This window comes from Dipodomys ordii, unplaced genomic scaffold, assembly GCF_000151885.1.
Source record: "Dipodomys ordii isolate 6190 unplaced genomic scaffold, Dord_2.0 Scaffold6, whole genome shotgun sequence".
NCBI classification, from domain to species: Eukaryota; Metazoa; Chordata; class Mammalia; order Rodentia; family Heteromyidae; genus Dipodomys; species Dipodomys ordii.
Genome location: NW_012267222.1, coordinates 16,172,745 through 16,193,250, shown reverse-complemented (window position 1 = coordinate 16,193,250; position 20,506 = coordinate 16,172,745). Strand labels below are relative to the sequence as shown.

Genomic DNA, 20,506 nt, shown 5'->3' with positions numbered 1-20,506 from the left:
TCCTAATCTGTTTCAGTACAGTGGTAGAAATGAAAGACTGAGCTTCCTAGTAGTGCGGGTAAAAATAAAACAATTGCTTTGACAAAATGGAAAGAAAGAAAATAGCAAAAGCAAAAGGCAACACACTACAATTCTATGCAGAGGGGAATAAAAACAGCAAAAGAGAAGGAATAAAACAGTTGCTGTTTTCAGAAGAAACAGAATTTTTAAAAATGAGTGTAAACAGGTGTGAAAAGAACTTTGTTAATTCTCCATGGAATTGGCTATTAAATATCCACTAAAGAAAACTTTGTTAATTAATTAATGCTAATTCGTGTCATAAAAATTCTAAGTTCGTGAGATAAGAAACTATACTAATAGAGAAAGTCTGCTATGGAGTGAAGAGAGGCTTATTACAAGTTTTAACAACTACACTATATTCAGTAACTCTGACCCTTGGCTGGAGATGTGACTCAAGTGGTAAAGTCCCTACCTATCAGTAACCTTGGCACTGTAGGTAACCAGTCTCTTGAAGCCTTCTTTTCCTCATTCAAAAGAATATTGATTCCTTCTCTAATGAAATACGACAATACACATGTCTTTTTTTTTTTTTTTTTTTGCCGGTCATGGGGCCTGAACTCTGGGCCTGGGCGCTGTCCCTCAGCTCTTCAGCTCAAGGCTAGTGCTCTACCACTGGAGCCAGAGCGCCACTTCTGGCTTTTTCCTTTTTGCTTATGTGGTGCTGAGGAATCGAACTCAGGGCCTCTGGCATGCAAGGCAAGCGCTCTACCACTGAGCCACCTTCAGAGCCCCTAAAAATATATTTTTAACAAGATAATTTCAGGATAGTTTAAAATAGGAGTGCTAGTTATTAAAGCCAACTACAGAGCATACCAAGTAGTGCATGATGGGATGTTAAGAAATTATAAGTTGACATGGACAACTGGCAAAAAGGATTTAAGGTACAGAAACAGAGACTATGAAGATGGGGCTGTGGTTTTTTTATTCAAAATGTTTTTTTATTTGCCAGTCTTGAGGCTTGAATTCTGGGTCTGTGTACTGGCCTTGAGCTTCTTTTACTCAAGGCTAACACTGCCACTTGAGCCACAGCTCACTTCCACCTTTTTTAGTGTACTTTATTGGAGATAAAGAGACCCAGGGGCTTTCAGCCTCCAGAGTAGCTAAGATTACAGCCGTGAGCCATGGGTGCCTGGCTGCAATGGTACATTTTTTAAGCTGTTTTATGCTAGACATTTATGCCCAATGACATGCCAATATGTATAATTAAAATGCCAACTTAGGTAAATTAAGTAAAGAAAGTTTGCTCAGTGAGAGGCAGGTAGCATAACTATTTCAAGATGAGGTATCAACATTATGATGAACCTTAATGATCAAAATACCATGCAAGCACATATCAAACCTTAAGGAAAGCAAATAAAATAAAGTTGATGGTTATGTTTTGCTTTGGCTAGTATCAGGGCTTGACTCAAGAGCTTCATGCTTACTCAACTTGTTTGATCAACATTGAAACTCTACTTCTAGTCCAGCTTTTGGCTAGTTAATTAGAAATGAGGTCTTGCAGACTTTTCTGCCTGGGTGGCTTTAAACTATGATTCTCCAGGTCTCAGCCTCCTGAGTAGTTATGATTACAGGTGTAAACCACTGATGACTGGTCTGAAAGCTAATCTTTTGAGAGAAACTATAAATTGTAGACATTATCTTATATCGAGATAATATCTAACAATAACAACTCATTAATCTGTTGTGCATAGGCATATAGATAAGTGTGTAAATAGTAAATTTTAAAATTTAAAATAGTAAATTTTAAAATAATCTTCAAATTTAATATTCTATTTTTTTGGGGGGGTCATAGGCCTTGAACTCTGGGCCTGGGCGCTGTCCCTCAGCTCTTCAGCTCAAGGCTAGCACTCTACCACTTGAGCCACAGCACCACTTCTGGCTTTTTTCTTTTTGCTTATGTGGTGCTGAGGAATCGAACCCAGGGCCTCAGGCATGCAAGGCAAGCGCTTTACCACTGAGCCACCTTCCCAGCCCCACACAGAGGTCTTTAAGATAATGACATTTCTATTCTGTAGTTTTGTAATGTAGGTATCCAACTGCTTTCAGTGTTTAACTGAAGGCAAATAATCAGATTCAAATATCTACAATGTGACATTTGTTCAGATATTTGTTCTTAAAGTAAGTTTAAAGAGTTAATATTCCAGAAATAAAAAGATATTGGGGAAATAAAAATAATCATGTTAAATAACTCTTTTATTGTTTGTTTCTTGGTGCTGGGCTTGCACTCAGGACAGGGTATTGTCACTGAGATTTTTTGCTCCAGGCTGGTGCTCTACCACTTAAGCCACAGTGCACTTCTTGATTTTTGGTAGTTAATTATAGGTAAGAGTCTCACAGGCTTTCCTGCCCAGGCTGGCTTTGAATGGTGATCCTTAGATCTCAGCTTCTTGAGTAGGTAGGATTAAAGACATGGGTCACAGACACCTACCTGGAAGACTTAACTGTTTTTTATTTTTTATTTTATTTATTTTTTTTTTTTGTCGGTCGTGGGGCTTGAACTCTGGGCCTGGGCGCTGTCCCTCAGCTCTTCAGCTCAAAGCAAGCGCTCTACCACTTGAGCTACAGCACCACTTCGGTTTTCTGGTGGTTTACTGGAGATAGGAGTCTCACGGCTCTCCTGCCCGGGCTGGCTTTGAACCACGATCCTCAGATCTCAGCCTCCTGAGTAGCTAGGATTACAGGCGTGAGCCACCAGCGCCTGGCTTAACTGTTTTTTAAAAACAATGCTGGAGATTGAACTCAGGGCCTCAAACTTGCTAGACAGGAGGTTCTATTACTTGAGTCACAATTCTAGCCACTTTTTGCATTTGTTATTTTCAATGTAGGGTCTCACTATCTGCCCGGGTCAGCTTGGGCTGCAATCTTCCTACTTGTGTTTCCTATAGTCTTTGGGGATGATAGGTATATATCTAACCATTGTGCTTCCCTAATGGCTGGGCTAACAGGTCAGTGCCATTATGCCCAGCCATAGGTTGAAATAGAGTCTCACAAACTATTAGGCCTGGGTTGACCTTGAACCACAAACCCTTGGTCTCCCAAAAAGCTAGAATTATAGGAACAGGCCACTGCACTGATTCTATATAATATTTTTAACGATTTTTTTGTCAGTCCTGGGGCTTGAACTCAGGGCCTGGGCATTGTTCCTGAGCTTCTTTTGCTTAAGGCTAAGCATTCTTATCACTTGAGCCACAGTGCTACTTCCAGCTTTTTCTCTTTATGTGGTACTGAGGAATTGAACCCCAGGCTTCATGCATGCTAGGCAAGCACTCTACCACTAAGCCATCTTCCCAGCCCTAAATTTTTTTTTTAAACAAATAAAAACAAAGACTTCTGTAGGTATGGTACTCAGCCACTATGTGGTAAATGAACTAGTGGGCAGGGACAAGAGAAGGAAACTGAGAGAATGCAAAGGAAGGGGTAACATTGTCCAAAAAGAAATTTACTTATTATCTGACTTACGAAATGGAAACCCCTCTGTACAACACCTTAGTAATAACAATAAAATTATATTTAAAAAAGTAAAGAATTTTAAGAGAGCGATCTGGAAATATACATTAAATCCCAGGCTCCTCCAGATATTAGATTAAGAGAGCTTTATTCCACTCTGCCATAGGTATTCACACATTTGCCAACTTTTCCCATACTTTCTACAAATCTACAAAGCATGGAGTAGGCAGAGCCTGCTGAATCCTGCACAGTGCAGTGCCCCAGCATAACTCCACTGGTGATGCCACTTCCTCCGCTGAAGAGCCTGCCACTGCAGGTGTAGTGGCAATCTGCAAGCTACCAATATTCTTTTATGGATGTAAATTGTCTACATTTTAACTGCACAACCTACAGTGAGAAGAGCAAACCAAAAAAATTTATATAAGACCACAGACTATTGTTTTGATTAAAAAAAACAACAACACAAAGATTCAGCGCACCCCTAGAGGCAGGCCCTTCAGGGGTGGGTGAGACATCGCCAGTGGAGTGCAACTTGGGGCTTTGCTCTGTTCCAGAATTGGCAATCCATGCCTGCTCTGCACTTTGCAAATCTGTAGAAACAAAGACAAAGAGACCACTATTAGCTCCATGTCATCAGAGATCTGCAGTTACCAGGACAGGAATCCTATAAAGGTTGGCTCTATTTATAAACCTATTTGCAGGTCATTTCAAGTGAAAATATATAATGAAAAAATACAAGATCAAATCAACATATACTAGCTCTTTCAAGGGAAAATAAGAAAAATGTTTTTATTTGCTTTAATATTCCTATGGAACGGAATGTCTAAGAGTCTTCTACTTCTTCATTACAGAAACCCGTAAGCAAAAACGACTTTCTTGCTATTAGGACAGTGTTCTAAGCAATTCAGTTGTAGGGAATTTGCACTTACAGGCACACCTCTTCCACCAGGTGTCTGCCTTCCAAAATCTGCAAAGGCTGGAGTGAAGTCTGGTCCCCGAGGCAAAATCCGAGGATCCAAAGTTCGCATTGGCAATTTGGGTTGGTTGATCTGCATGAAGAAGCAAAGGAGCGTTTAAGATACACGTGTTCTACAGTATGCAGTGCCAGAAAATTAACCTAAACTTAAAGTTAATAGCTAACGTACAGATAAGCATGGCTTCTAAGAAATTATAATTCCAACATGAGACATGGCTTGCCTCAAAATCTTTAGGACAACATGTGGTCTAGTTTTCAAGGTGAGGCAAAACACAGCCAGCACCCACCAGATGCCTAAGAATGGTAAACGGCACCAGACAAGCTATTTTTGTGTTGACGTGAAATAAGGACAAATTTTGGATTTTTAAGAGAATATACAATAGGATAGCAGAACATTTATTTATAGGAATCATGCTATCATTCATTTGGGGTTTGATTCTGTCAGCTTAAGGTCAGTAAAGCATGTATACTAGTGGATAAAGTCTTAAAAGATTATGCTTCATACAGATCTAACAAATCATCTAAAATTTTGCCTTGCCAGCCTTGCTTGTTACTATGAGATATGAAAAGCAGCTAACATGATGATGGACTCCAGCAAAGCTAAGTAGCTCAGTGAGAGTCAACAAATAACTGAAGCCATAAAAAACAAAAACAAAAAAACAAAACAAAACAAAAACCCATAAGGTAGCAAGACAGAAAAAAATCTTGTATTATTTTTTGGTGCCAATTCTGGGTTTTGTACTCTTGGTCAGGGCACTCCCTGAACTTTATTATTGCTCAAGGCAAGTACTCTACCATATGAGGTACAACTCCACTTCGGGTTTTATGGTAGTTAACTGAAGGCAAGAGTCTCACAGACTTTCTGCCTGGGCTGCCTTTGAACTGTCCTCAGGTATCAGCCTCTTAAGTAGCTAGGATTACTAGCATAAGCCACTAGTGTCTGACCTTCTCACTTCATGCTTATCAGGCAGGTGATTTAACACTTGAGCCAACATCCAATATACAACATTGGATCTCCTTATCTCTGCTATTCTAATTAGAGGCATTAGCTACAGACATGACTAGAAAAATATTTCCTAAGAGAATAATTTAATTTAATGGGTATTATACTTGCCCTCTGAGGCACTGAAGTAGCCTCAAAAGTAGTACCAGCAATCAGTCATCAACTATCCTCACAGACATACTTAAAAGAGAGGGCTTAGATATATTCACAGAAATACGAAAGCCTGCTGCTATGGGAATGTAACAAAAGTAAGATTAGCATAAGCAGCTGGTGCTTACAGCCACTAGATACAAATGTCTCATTCTATGACAGTCAATAAGGAATATAGTTCATCTCCAAAAATACTGTTGTATGGGGACATAACTCAAGGGTAGACTACTTCCTGAGCATGCTTCAGGCCTTGAGTCTAATACTCAGCAATGCCCAAAACAAAACAACTTCAAACATAAATCACCAGTAGTGCAACATCTTTGATTTACATTTATATGTCTACTTACTATGTAAGCAGATGCATCCAGCTTTATTCCTTTTAATTAATAAACATTTGGATTCATTTTCTGTGTAGCCACATGTAGAGGGTTAGAGGTGTGGCTAAAGTAGTACTGTGTCAGCCAAGCAAGCAAACTAAATAAGTGAGTATAAGGCATTAAATTCAAACTCTAGATTTAAAAAAATTCCATGTATAAGCAGAAAAGATGTCTACCTACATGGCTTAAGATTGGGGACTTAGTCACTGGAAATAACTGTAAGTAAAAATGTGCGATGAACCTTATTTGACTTATGACTTCCAGTTATTTAATCTGCCTATACTTGCCCAGGTTTCTGACCTGTCACCAATGCTACTATATTGAATGATGAAACTTTAGCTGAGTGAGGAAAGATTTCTATCAATTTGGCTATCTCCAAACAAACACAATTTTTATTAAGATTAAAGCAAACAACCAGTAAGTATAGTAATGTATGCAATGTATGGAAAAACCTATAAATTCAACAGTGTTTTGGGAAAATCTGATGTCTGAATATTACATATTTTTATTTAAATGTCATCTAGTCTACAGTTCCTAAGAATTCTTCATATTTCATATATTTGCACTGCAGCTTACCTTATCAAGAACCACATCACTGATGGGAGGCAGGCCCTCTGGTTTTTGTATACAGGCTGGCATAAACTGAAAGTCTAGTAGAAACTCTCTGTCATACTGCTTCTTGCCTTCATTATCAGTAGGCTTCCAGGATTCTAAAGAGAGGGATATAAGCAGACAGTTTTTCATACAAACCAGACTCCAAAGTCTGCTGTGTCTTGTAATGGATAAACACACCCAAAAAAATCAGAAGCAACACTAATCTACACATGAACAATTTTTGGGAGGTAGGCAGGCACTCTACCATTTGAGCTAACTATCAAGTCCCTTTCTGATTCTTCTTTAATGCCTGAGTTTCAATCCTCCCACTGTGTTGCCCAGCATCACTGAGGATCAACAGTGCTAGGCACTTTGCACAGCCAGTGTACTTCCACAACAGGATAACAGGCACATGCCACTGCACCAATAATTGAGATCAGGTTTCACAAAGCCTTTTTTGCCTTAGTTGGCCTGTAACCTCAAACCCTCTGGATCTTCACCTCCGCAAGTAGCTAGGATTATAGCTTTGAGCCATCACAACTAGCTCATGTAAAGACTTTTTTAAAATTTTTTTCTTGGGTCCGGTCGTGGGGCCTGAACTCTGGGCCTGGGCACTGTCCCTCAGCTCTTCAGCTCAAGGCTAGCGCTCTACCACTTGAGCCACACTGCCACTTCCCACTTTTTTCTTTTTGCTTATGCGGTGCTGAGGAATCGAACCCAGGGCCTCAGGCATGCAAGGCAAGTGCTCTACCACTGAGCCACCTTCCCAGCCCCGACATGTAAAGACTTTAAACTACCACCTTTCCTTTTCTTTTGATACTTTTGGATATTAAAACTGTGAAACAAGAAGAAACTACTTTGCATATTAAATGAGCTTTGGGCCCTGGATATAAAGGATACTTTGGGTTTTCACATAGCAATGTTATTTTAGCAACACAAAACACACCAAAAAAACCCCACAACCACCTCCTTGCACATAAAACTAAAGATAATGAGAAGGCAGTATATACAGTATATACAGTATATGCAGTATATACAGCTCAGGATAGCTTGGAACTTTCCATCTTCCAGCCTCAGCCTCCTAGAGCTAGGATTATAGAGGTATATGCCACTAGGCCCAGCTTAGCTAACATTTTAAATATAAATTTTACATTGGTTTTTTAAAAAAAATCATAGCACTTTAACCTTGCTACTATTAGTATTGTATCAGTTATCACTATTCAATCCCATTCTTATTATATAAAATTGGAGAACGACTATAAAAGGTTTTGTTAAATAAAAACCATGATTATTTAAATTGACAAAACTCTTATCAAAATGAAGTACCAGGTCACATCATAGTAGCAGACTGGATCATCTACTAGCAGTTCCTGTTGTGGAGTGGAGGTTATAGGCCTACAAACAGTCCATAAGAAGTTTAGTTTCAAAAATCCTTATTACCTTATAACATTATACACTAAAAAGTAGCATATAGCATCTACATTTTCAAATAAATTTTGCACAACTTTGGTGCTGAATACTCTATTCCACGGGTCAAAGTTAGTTGGTCAATTACAGTTGGGCCTTCTAATTGTGCACTTGCACAAGCCTGTAATCCTAACTGCTCAAGAGGCTAAGCTTTGGGGCTGGGAATGTAGCTTAGAGGTAGAGTGCTTGCAAGAAACCCTTGGTTCGATTCCTCAGTACTACATAAACAGAAAAGGCTGGAAGTGGTGCTGTAGCTCAAATGGTAGAGTTCTAGCCTTGAGCAAAAGAAGCTCAGGGACAGTGCCTAGCCCCTAAGGTCAAGCCCTAGGACTGGCAAAAATGAATAAATAAAACTCAAAAAGAGGCTAAGATTTGATAATCCTGATTCGAAGCCAGCCTGAGAAAGAAACTCTGTGAGACTCTTTTTTTTTTTTGGGTCCGGTCGTGGGGCCTGAACTCTGGGCCTGGGCACTATCCCTCAGCTCTTCAGCTCAAGGCTAGCGTTCTACCACTTGAGCCACAGCGCCACTTACGGCTTTTTTCCTTTTTGCTTATGTGGTGCTGAGGAATCGAATCCAGAGCCTCATGCATGCAGCCAAGCACTCTACCACTGAGCCACCTTCCCAGCCCTCTGTGAGACTCTTATCTCCAGTAAACTAAAAAAAGCTGGATATGGCACTTGGCTCAAATGGTAGAGTGCTCACTTTGAGCAAAAGAAGCTCAGGGACAATGCCCAGACCCAGAGTTCTAGCCCCAGGAACAGCAAACAAACAAACATTTTAAACATTGCAATATAATCTCAATTTTCTAACGAAGGATTGGTAGTGGCTACAAGTACTAGGTGATTTTGTATGAGTTTACATTTACAAAAGTGATTTCAAAATACTGGGTTCTATTACTCTGAACATCACTCTATTTTTATTTTATTTATTTTTAATTAATTAATTTATTTATTTATTTTTGGGTCGTGGGGCTTGAACTCTGGGTCTGGGCGCTGTCCCTGAGAGCTTCAGCTCAAGGCTAGTGCTCTACTACTTGAGCAACAGTATCACCTCTGGTTTTCTGGTGGTTTGTTGGAGATATAAAGAGTTTTTATAGCCTTTCCTGCCTGGCTGGCTTTGAACCACGATCCTCAGATCTCAGCTTCCTGAGTAACTAGGATTACATGAGTGAGCCACCAGCACCTGGCTTTCATTTTATTTTTTTGTTGGTGTGGGGCTTGAACTCAAGTCCTAGGCACTGTCTCTGAGGTCTTTTTGCTCAAGGCTAGTGCTCTACCACTCTGAGCCATATTTCAGGCTTCCAATAATCCAGTCATACTACTTGGCTGATTTACAGAGAAAATTCTTTGGTAATTCCTGTCACCAAACTGAACTTTCGGAAAAGAGCATCTCAGGGAACACGGTCATATCTATACTATCTCTTTGAATTCAAATGGATGAAATTAAATTTCTCTTACTGAATTCTAATACCCTAGCACTGCTGGCCTCTCTTTGGCAGCTGCTCTTCCAATGCTAGTAAAAGTCCTGGAATGCCTGCATCAGATACCAATTTCTGTCCATGAAGATTTGCTAGACACTGATGTTCATCTCTGCACACCACAAATATTATCATGTGATGAATCTCTTCCTTCTATCCCCTACCTCTATGAGAAGGCACTATTTCTTTAGGATTAAAATAACAGAGGGAAGGGAGAAGGGAAGAGGCACTCAGGAAGACAGGGATAAACTTACCTGGCTTAAATGGGAATGTGACCCCATCGGCAGAGCCTGGATTATTATCGACAGAGCTTGGATTAGCATCTATTCCTTCACCCTCAGAAACATTCTCAGCACCATTACGTACGGGCTCAGATTCTTCTCCATTTTCTTCCATAGCTTTCACTCTTTTTAGATCAGAGGGGTCCCTCTCAAGATGAAACCCTTGGCTCATTTTATCTTGTTCAGATTCAAGTGCTCTGTCAATTGAAAGCTCCTCTTCTGCTTTAGGCTAAAGCGTAAGTGAACACAGATGTTATTTCTTTTTTCAAGTGTAAATATATGTGAAGACCTATACTTACCCCCTCAAAAACACAAGAAAATGTGCCACTCAAGATATGAATGCCCGTGTGCTCAGTATACAATGTTAGAATGATGAGTTTTTAAAAAACACTTTACTCATTTCCCCACATGGGGTAAGGCATACAATTCAAATAGCTACTGAAATGCTTGAACATGTGACTAATGAATCTAAAATGTACCAAAGGTTAGAACAGAAAGAACTGTTAATCCTTGGAACTTAATGAACATGAAAGAGTTCTAGTCAGAAATCTAAAACAAGCACTCCTCTTGCCACTAAACTCGGCACATATAAAAAGAAACACTTGAGAGTATATTTTAGAGCTGTACTTTGGAAAGAAACAAGATCTTGGGGTAACTAAAGATCTAAGTTCTCTAAAGACAAACACTTCTCATATGACAAGGAGGCTCATTAGTTAAAGTCAGCACGTAAGCACACAACATTCATCTATCTATGACAGGACTGGGGCTTGAACAGCCTGGGTGCTGTCTCTGAGCTTTTGTGCTCTGGGGTGGCACTCTGTCACTTCAGTTACACCTCCATTTCCAGCTCTTTGTTGGTTAACTGGAGATGAGTTGTATCGACTCTCCTACCCAGATGCTTTGAACTATGATCCTCATATCTCAGCCTCCTTAGTAGGTAGGATTACAGATATAAGCCATTGGTGCCCAAGTACTCAATGTGTTTATTTCATTTAAAAAAAAAAATTTGGTGCTGGTCCTGAGACATGAACTCAGGGCCTGGGCACTGTCACTGAGCTTTTGTGTTCAAGGCTAGTGCTCTACCACTTGAATCATAGCTTCACTTGGTAGTTATAGTCTCACAATCTGGTTTTGAATCACAACCCTCATATCACATTGCCACATTGCCCAGTTCAAATATATTTTTAGAAGAAAGGAAGAATTGAATTTATACCTTAGATTGTTTCTGATTAGGTATCTTAAGTGTTAGTATCAAAGAAGATAGCTTTCTAAGGGCCTCATGAGAGATCACAATTCTGTCCAGTAAAGTTTACCATGAAATTTAGGTCTCTCTTTTTTCATCATGAAAGTGTGGACTATGGTAACAATAATATGGAACAAGAACTTAGAGGAAAAAGGATCCAACTGTTAACTTCATACTAGAAGAAGTAAAAATTAAGGTTTGTTTAGCACAGCACTGTGTGAAAGGACATCCCATATGCCAGGCAATACTTTACCTTACTTATGGAATTATGCTTTAAGAAATGAGTGACATGGGCTGGGAAGGTGGCTCAGTGGTAGAGTGCTTGCCTCGTATACATGAGGCCCTGAGTTCCATTCCTCAGTACCACATAAGCAGAAAACAGCCATAAATGGCACTGTGGCTGTAGTGGTAGGGAGCTAGCCTTGAACTGAAGAGCTGAGGGACAGTGCCCAGGCCCAGAGTTCAGGCCCCATGACCGGACCCCAAAAAAAAAAAAAAAAGAAATGAATGACAAATTCTTTATTACACAGGAGATAATTTTATAAATCTGATCACAGAGAAAAGATACAAATAAAAATTTTCAGCAGAAACTGATTTTTATTTTTGGTAGTACTGGAGTTCAACGTGATGATCTTAGACTTCCTAAACATGTGCTCTTAAAGTACTGATTATGCCTCCGGCCCTGATTTTTTTTGGTAGTTCTTTTTCAGATAGGTCTTCACACTAAGTTCAGCTTTTAGTTGAGCAGGGGTTTTACAGAATTATATTGCTTGTGCTGTTTGAAGTCTTGATTCTACAAAGAAAGTCAAAGTTCCTGCAAACACACACACAAACACAAGCAAACACATCCCTACCCAGAGAAGGGAAAGTAGCCTGAATATCAGCAGGCTGAAGCAGGAGGATTGACCCTGTCATTCAGACGCTGTCTCAAACAAAATTAAACACAGACATAATCTAACAAAGTATTTGGAAATGATTTATTTGTTCTGAAATGCTTTTAGAAGAAAGTATCTTTTAAACATTGAGAAAGACAGATTTATTGACAATGAATCATAAATAATCAAGAATATCATAGTCTAAGAAGTGGCAGAACAGTCACTCATGTCTATAATCCCAACTACTTGGGTGGCAGAGACATGAGAGAATCACAAATTGTAAGGATCTATTCTTTCCTCCCCTGCCCCCACTCCCCACCCTTTTGCCTGTCCTGGGACTTCAACTCAGGGCCTGAGTGCTGTCCTTGTGCCTTTTTGTGCTCACGGGTAGTGCTCTACCACTTGAGTCACAGTGTCACTCCTGTTTTGTCTGAGTAGTTTATTGGAGGTAAGAGTCTCACTAACTTTTCTGCCCAGGCTGATTTTGAACTGTGATCCTCAGATCTTAGCTTCCTGAGTATCGCATCAGCCACAAGTACCCAACAAGGATTAGCTGGGCATCAGTGGCTCATGCCTGTAATCCTAGCTACTAAAGAGACTGAGATCTGAGGATCTTGGTTCAAAGCCAGCCCAGGCAGAAAAGTTCCTGTGAGACTTATCTCCAACTAACCACTCAAAAACTGGAAGTAGCATTGTGGCTCAAGTGGTAAAGTGCTAGCCTTGGCCACAAAGAGGCTTAGGGACAGTGTCCACACCCTTAGTTCAAGTCCCACAATCTACCCTGAAAAGGGGGAGAGGGAGGAATTGTTTCTCCAGGCCAAGCCAGGCAGAAAAATTTATATACTTAATCTCAACAAAGATCTAGATGAGGTACTGTGTACTAACTGTATCCAGGAATCATCTAAGACCCTATCCTTAAAATAACATCTCACAAACACATACACAGACAGACATGCACGCACGCGAGCACGCGCACACACACACACACACACACACACACATCTAGAGGTGTCTCAGAGGTAAGGGCATCTGTCTGGCAAGTATGAAGCCGAGTTCAAACTCCAGTACCAACAAAACCAAATAAACATCTGATAGGTATGATGGTGCCTGCCTATAAGACAAAGAGAGAGCTGCAGTTCAGAAGTTCCAAGTCAGTTGGGGCAAAATAAAAGTGAAACTCAACCTCAAAAACAAAATGTAAGTGTCAGGCCAAGTGCTAGCAGTTCATGCCTGTAATTCTAGCTATTTAGGAGACTGAGATTTGAAGACTGATGTTTAAAGGCAGCCTCGACTCATCTCCAATTAATCACCAGAAGGCCAGAAGAGGAGCTGGGAGAATTCTGGCCTTGAGCAAAAAACCTCAGGGATACCACCAGTCCCTAAGTTCAAGCCTCAAGACTCATGTGCATGTACACACCCACACACACACGTACAAGCTTAGTAACAGTGCCCAGACTCCCCTCTCCCTGAATTCAAGACCCATAATTGGCAAGAAAATTAAAAGAAAACCCTAACCCAGGTACGATAGCAAATGCCTATAATTCTTGCTACTTGGAAAGCAAAGGTGATTTTCTCAGCAGTCCTGTGCTTAGAACTCAGAGCCTCACATTTGCTTAAACAGGCATTGTACTGTGAGCTTCCATACTCTGAACCCTTAACACAGTAAGTTTTCCAAGTATAAGAAAAACATTCTGACAACTATGGATCTAATGACTGATGAAATGTCTAAAAGTTTCTAAATAAAATTAAAATGCTTAAACAGTGATATTCACTGAAAATCTTTTGTCATATTTTTCAAGGCTGTAATTAAAAAGATAAAATATTTGTAATGGTATAACAACAGCAACAATAACAAAAGCCCTCAAAACGAGTTGACTGTATTTTGTGTGCACGCCCACACGCATGTATGCCAGCACTAGGGCTTGAACTCAGGGCTTTGGCACTGCCCTTTAGTGTTTTTGCTCAAGGCTAGTATTCTACCTCTTAAGGCACAGTTCTACTTCTAGCTTTTGGTGGTTAATTGGATATGAGTCTCCCTGACTTTCCTGCCTAGGTTGGATTCAAACTGAGATCCTCTGATCTCAGCTTCTTGAATACCTAGGATTACAGGCATAAGCCACTAACACTTGGAAGGCTACATTTTTTTTTTAAAGGCTGAAAAATGTAAGAAAGGGAGTACCTCATCAGTGGTAATGAGGCATCTAATATTTAATAAGCTACTCTAAAAATTATATTAGCAACTGTACAAGATTAGATTTTCTGAAGAAAAATCAACAAATACTTATTAAATTTTATTTGTAAACTAGAAGATTAGGAAACAAAAGTGACTTCTCCTGTTAGCCAGAAGGTCAAGAAATGACTTAACTTCTCATGTTTAGAGAACAATAAGCTAAAACAATTATAGAAAACGTATTTATGGGCCATTATTTTTTTTGTTTTGGGGGGTTGTCTGGTCGTGGGGCCTGAACTCTGGGCCTGGGCACTGTCCCTCAGCTCTTCAGCTCAATAGCAACACTTCTGGCTTTTTTTTTTCTGCTTATGTGGTGCTGAGGAATCGAACTCAGGGCCTCATGCATGCAAGGCAAGCACTGTACCACTGAGCCACTTTCCCAGCCCTTATGGGCCACTTTTGACCTATGACTTTTTTGTAAAAGCATGCAAGATAAAAATGGTTATTTTAATATAATGTTTTCATAATATACAAATTCAAATTCCAGTATCCACCAACTAAATTTTAGTGGAATATAACCATAATTCACTCATTTATACACAGACTGCTTTGGGGCTAAAGCAACAGAATTGAAGAGTTAACAACAGGTCTAAATATTTACCATTCACACTTCATGGAAAAAGTTTGCTGTTTTAGGAAATCATATCAAATTACTCTGATATCAATCTAAGCAAAAGGATAGGATGAACATTTAAAGGTATGGAAGTTCTATTCCACCCAGTTAGTAATAGCTTTATAGCTCCTATGAAATGTAGCCATAGATCAAAGGAATAGGAGACACAAAGGAAGAAAAAACTCCTCTTTGAATCTAAAGAGAAACTAGTTTAGGAAGCTTATGGGCATACCAGAAATATATGTGCTTCCCATGTCTCTAGAAAGGATTTTATTCTCTGTAGGAGCAGCATTTTATGGTTAAGCTGCAAGAATACAGCAACTACTTGTACCTCTACTAACAGTGCCAAATCTTACCCTGATACCCACAATGAAATCACATCAATGCAACTTTTTAGTGGTTGCTATGGGGTTAACTGTGACATCAACAGAGCATCGTATTAAGGTAAGGGTGGCACAAGGGAAGCAGCTGTTAGCTGCAGCAAAGTATTTTCAATAGATGGAAAAAAAAATCTTATGATGTAAATTCACTTAAAGTTACCTTAGGTAATTTATATATCTTAAATGTAATCGTTTAAATATTTTCATTTTCATTTTTACCTTCAGGAAAAGTTATTTTAGTAAAGTAGATTATAAAAACAGCTTAAGGTCAGGCATGGTGGTCCTTTTTGTAATCCCAGAACTCAGGAGGCTAAGGCAGGAGGATATCATCCAAGCCAGCCTAGTCTATGTAATAAGGCTCTGCCTCAAATCAACAACAACAAAAAAGCAAAAAACCAAAACCCCAAACAAAAACAGAACAGCTTAAAAATCAAGATGTGGTGGTGCACACCTTCAGAGGCCAAGGCAGAAAGATCCCAAGTTCAAAGCCAGGCAAGTTACATCACAAAACAGGACCAACAAAATAAAAAGCAAAAGAATAGCTTAAAGGTAAACTTCAATATGTAACCCAAAGGACATGGAGATCACAAACTATGGAATGATTATGGTAACTTTTAGGACCAGATTCCTTCTTCCTCACATCATTTCTTGAAGTTGGCTATTTTTTAACCTACAGCAAAATTTGGTAAGGCTTATTTAAAGATAGACAAATGACATGAAGGAGTTTTATTACTGGATGCAAGGAAGAAACATGGCAGTTTCTAGATCTCCCTCTATTGTACTGGTATACTTTACCAACACTGCAAATGAGTATTTTTTAAAAAATGTTTTGTTTGCCAGATTAGTCTTTCTAATTAGGTTAATACAAAGAAATTTGGGCTGGGAAGGTGGCTCAGTGGTAGAGTGCTTGCCTCACATGCTTGAGGCCCTGGGTTCGATTCCTCAGCACCACATAAGCAAAAAGAAAAAAGCCGGAAGTGGCACTGTGACTCAAGTGGTAGAGCTCTAGCCTTGAGATGAAGAGCTGAGGGACAGTGCCCTGGTCCAGAGTTCAGGCCCCATGACCGGACCCAAAAAAAAAACAACAACAAATTTTCAATTAGGAAAAGGGGAAGAGTAAAAATTTGGCCTTCTGGCCAGGCAGATATTAGGGATTAAATCCAGGACTTCACACCTTATAGTATTTGGTTACCTGAACCATTAGCTCATTTAAAAATTATTTATTGAGTGGCACTGGGGTTTGGTTTGGATTCAGGCCTTGTGCTTAACCATTCCACCACTGATACTACAGCCTACCCCTTTTAAAGATTCAGTAATTTCTCAGATGGATCCCCTCCACCCCACTTGGCCTGGACCAAAATCCTACTTACACTTACCGAGTAAGTAGGATATGGAATAATAGGCATATGTTAGTTACCATGCCCAACCCACTGGCAAAGATGGAGGACTCATTAGCTTTTGTTGGGGCTGGCCTCAAACTGTAATCCTCCTGATCTTCACTTCCTGAGTAGCTGGTGTGACAGGCCTGAGCCATGGTGCCTAGGCCCAAAAGGTTGCCATTTAGAAGATGGATTTTTGAATTCAATGAAACTAAGCATGTTATTAAAAATCTTTTAAAAACTCTATAGTACAAAGAAAATTAGCTTCAAACTTATATCAAGTTTTGCTGGAAAAATACTATCTTTTAAATACTATATATAAACATGCCATATGAAAAGACAATCGATAGTGAGCTAAAGATACTTGCTGCTACTTACCTCCAATTCTGCCTCCAACACCTCTTCAGTGGTTCGGTTATGGTCTTTTGGTTTCTTCCACATCTTTGGTGCATTAATAACTGTTTGCACTGAAATATAAGATGAGACCTGTTAGTTACTACTGCACAATCATGATGGGCATTCCTGGGCTTAAGTGATATTTACATTCAGCATAATAAAAGGGAATTGATCTTTATATAGAAGAGAGTTGGATCAAGCCGGGCGCTGGTGGCTCACACCTGTAATCCTAGCTACTCAGGAGGCTGAGATCTGAGGATCGCAGTTCAAAGCCAGCCCGGGCAGGAGAGACCGTGAGACTCCTATCTCCAATAAACCACCAGAAAATCAGAAGTGGCGCTCAAGTGGTAGAGCACTCGCCTTGAGCTGAGGAGTTGAGGGACAGCGCCCAGGCCCAGAGTTCAAGCCCCACGACCGACAAAAAAAAAAAAAAAAAGAGAGTTGGATCATCAAGTGAACAAGTGTGCAGATATAGCCCAGAGATTTCGATGACACAATGTCTTAGACATAAATTCAAAAGCTTTGGCTCCTCTTACATGAGGACAGGGCACATCTGGTTTATAATTCTGGTGGGACTGGGCATCACTAATCTGAAAATTCAAAATCTAAACTCTAAAGCATTCAGATTTTCTGGTTAAGACTGTTTGATCAGCATACTGGGTACAAATATTTTGGAATTAGAAATACTTCCAGTCCCAAGTACTTCAGATCAGAGATATTCAAACTGGCTTGTGAGCCAATTCAAAACTTGGGTCTACTTCTATTAACTCTCTGACCTTAAACAATTTGCACTTCTCATGCCCCTGCATAATTCAACAATGAAATTTAGACAATGAAGATTCTTGTAGGTTGTAAGAAAACATTATGTTCAGAATCTAGTTATTTAAAATTTTTCTAGATAACAAAATGGCACCTCAAGTCAAGTTTCACTGGATAGGAGGCTCATTTCCTTTAAGATAAATGCCATAAGGTCTAAATTTTTTCACAGTGGTGGTAGAGCTGGAAAAATAGGTACTATGTACTGGATTATTCTAAGTAACTACAGATAAAGATTGAATTTACAAAGGTCTTTCATTCTCCCCCAACCCATCTCTCTCTAGGGTTGTTATGCCAGGATACAAACCCAAGGCCTTAGGCATTCCAGCAAGAGCTCTACCAGTGACTAACATTTCCAAAAGAATTTTAAAAATTCATCCAGCCTATGAAACATAATAATTTACTTAACATGTATATATAAAACTATAGTAAGTAGAAAATATTATACAGATAGAACATACTAAGTAGCGTGTGAAGAACAAGGAAAATGAGACATTTAACAACAGTACAGCAACAAGAGTAACAACAACAAAAAAATAAACTGTAAATCTTCATGACATACCTCAAACCAAATTTTCTTTACTCTTCCCCTCAGAAATCAGAATGAAGAGGAACTATTAGATCAGCTGTTATTCTTCCTTTCTGGCTGATCCAAGGTAAACCACTGAATCCAAATATGGAAACAGTAGTTGTTTTTTAGTACAGAGTATAGAGATCTAATACCAAATGACAGTGTACTATGCAAGCTACTTTCGTAGTACTACTGATCAGGAGATGCAGTAAAATTTGGGTTAACTGCAAGCAGTGCTGGCAGTAGGCAAGATGTAGGGGAAAGGTCTGTGGAGGGAGAGTGAGGTAGAAAGAAAGAGAGGAAACAAGGGAGGGGAAGAGAGGAAGAAGACTCCATGATTTATAGGGCAAAATAAAACTGAGTTAGCTAGAATTACACTTAAGAGACAGTCATAAATTTGTTCTTTCCTTTATAGTCAATTGCACTCAATTTTGTTGACTGAACAAACAATAGCAATTCTGTGAAATAGTATTAGTAATAGTAATACTAGGCAGGACTGTAACCCAGGATCTCACATTTGCTAGAAAACCACTTAGCTACACTAGCCGCCCAAACAGATCCTATTAGCATTCTCAAAGAAAAGACAGTGTATCCATCTTATCTTTCATTAAAGCATCATGTACAACTTACAATCTTTGTGTAGTCCTAAAATCCAGACCTTAAGAGAGGCTGAAAGAAGACTTGTCCCATGAGAATTCTAATTTTTTTAATTTTTTTGCCAATATCACAGCTTGAACATCTGTGATTTCACTTAGCTTTTTCCATTTATGGCTCAATGTGCTTTACTAACTTCCTAGGTATTTCTCAATCCATTCAAACTGAGAAGATAGAAAATTATAATCAAGTCTGACAGAAGTCAGAAATGTTGCCTACTAAGTAGGATAGCAGACATTACTCCTATGGTTGGCAAAAATGTCCCCTCATGTAAATGAGTTAGTCTTTTTTTCTAATCATAAACAAATGGCTGTGGACTCACCAGCACCACACATAAAAGATATATCCAAGCCAGGTGGGTTTCAGTGGCTCACACCTGTAACATTAGTTACTTAGAAGACTGAGATCTATGGATCATAGCTCAAAGCCAGCCTGGGCAGGAAAGTCTGTGAGACACTTATTTCCTTAAGCTGAGACTCAAGTGACAAAGCACTATCCTTGAGCACAAAAGACCAGGGACAGTGCTCAAGCCCTGAGTTCAAGCCCCAGGACACACACACATACACACACACACACCAATGAATAAACACACACACACACACACACACACACCAATGAATAACTGTTACGCAGCACAAGGCCCAGGACACACACACACCAATGAATAACCACACACACACACACACCACACACACACACACACACACACACCCCCCACACCACACACCCCACACACCACACATACCACCCCCACACCACACACACCACACCACACACACACACACACACACACACACCAATGAATAACTGTTACGCAGCACAGAAAACAAAGCACTATCCTTGAGCACAAAAGACCAGGGACAGTGCTCAGGCCCTGAGTTCAAGCCCCAGGACCAATCAACATACACACATGCACGCGCACACACAACATATATCCAATGAACAACTGTTACGCAGCACAGAAAGCAAGCCACAAGAAAAATCCTGTTTCATCTTTGATACTAACATGAACACAGGATTCTTTTCCTTCTAGTATTTAAAAATTAGTTATATACATACTGTACTTTTGTTTTATAAGAGAACAACATTTTAAGCCCTACAGTTTAGTAGGAGCTAAACTAATTCTGCCGAAACCTCTACCTACATGTCCAGTTTGAAAATTTTTGTTTCAGCTGCTTAGAATTCATTATAATTATGAAAAAAGGTAATTTCAAAGCAAGTTAGAAAAGGTACAATTAAAGTTTAAAAAATAACACATTGAAGAACCATAAAAGAGCAAAAGGTGCATGGTTTTAGAGCCAGGCACTAGTGGCTAACGCCTGTAATCCTAGCTACTCAGGAGGCTGAGATCTGAGGATCACAGTTCAAAGCCAGCGCAGGCAGGAAAGACTGTGAGACTCTTATTTCCAATATACCACCAGAAAACCGGCAATGGCACTCAAGTGGTAGAGCCCTAGCCTTGGGCTGAAGAGCTGAGGGACAGCGCCCAGGCCCACAGTTCAAGCCCTATTCGCA

The 20,506-nt window shown here is 39.7% G+C and overlaps 1 protein-coding gene across 1 annotated transcript in view; it reads right to left on the bottom strand.

The window, feature by feature from the left end:
• The window catches only part of Eif4g3 (eukaryotic translation initiation factor 4 gamma, 3), a 190,803-nt gene that overhangs the window by 79,876 nt on the left and 90,421 nt on the right, over positions 1-20,506 (bottom strand). The window contains exons 11-16 of the mRNA XM_013032571.1: positions 16,933-17,021; positions 9,808-10,063; positions 6,590-6,723; positions 4,437-4,556; positions 3,983-4,097; positions 3,705-3,836 (exon numbers count right to left, since the gene is read on the bottom strand). Of these exons, the coding sequence (XP_012888025.1) occupies positions 3,705-3,836; positions 3,983-4,097; positions 4,437-4,556; positions 6,590-6,723; positions 9,808-10,063; positions 16,933-17,021 (846 nt within the window). The remainder of the gene's footprint in view (positions 1-3,704; positions 3,837-3,982; positions 4,098-4,436; positions 4,557-6,589; positions 6,724-9,807; positions 10,064-16,932; positions 17,022-20,506) is intronic.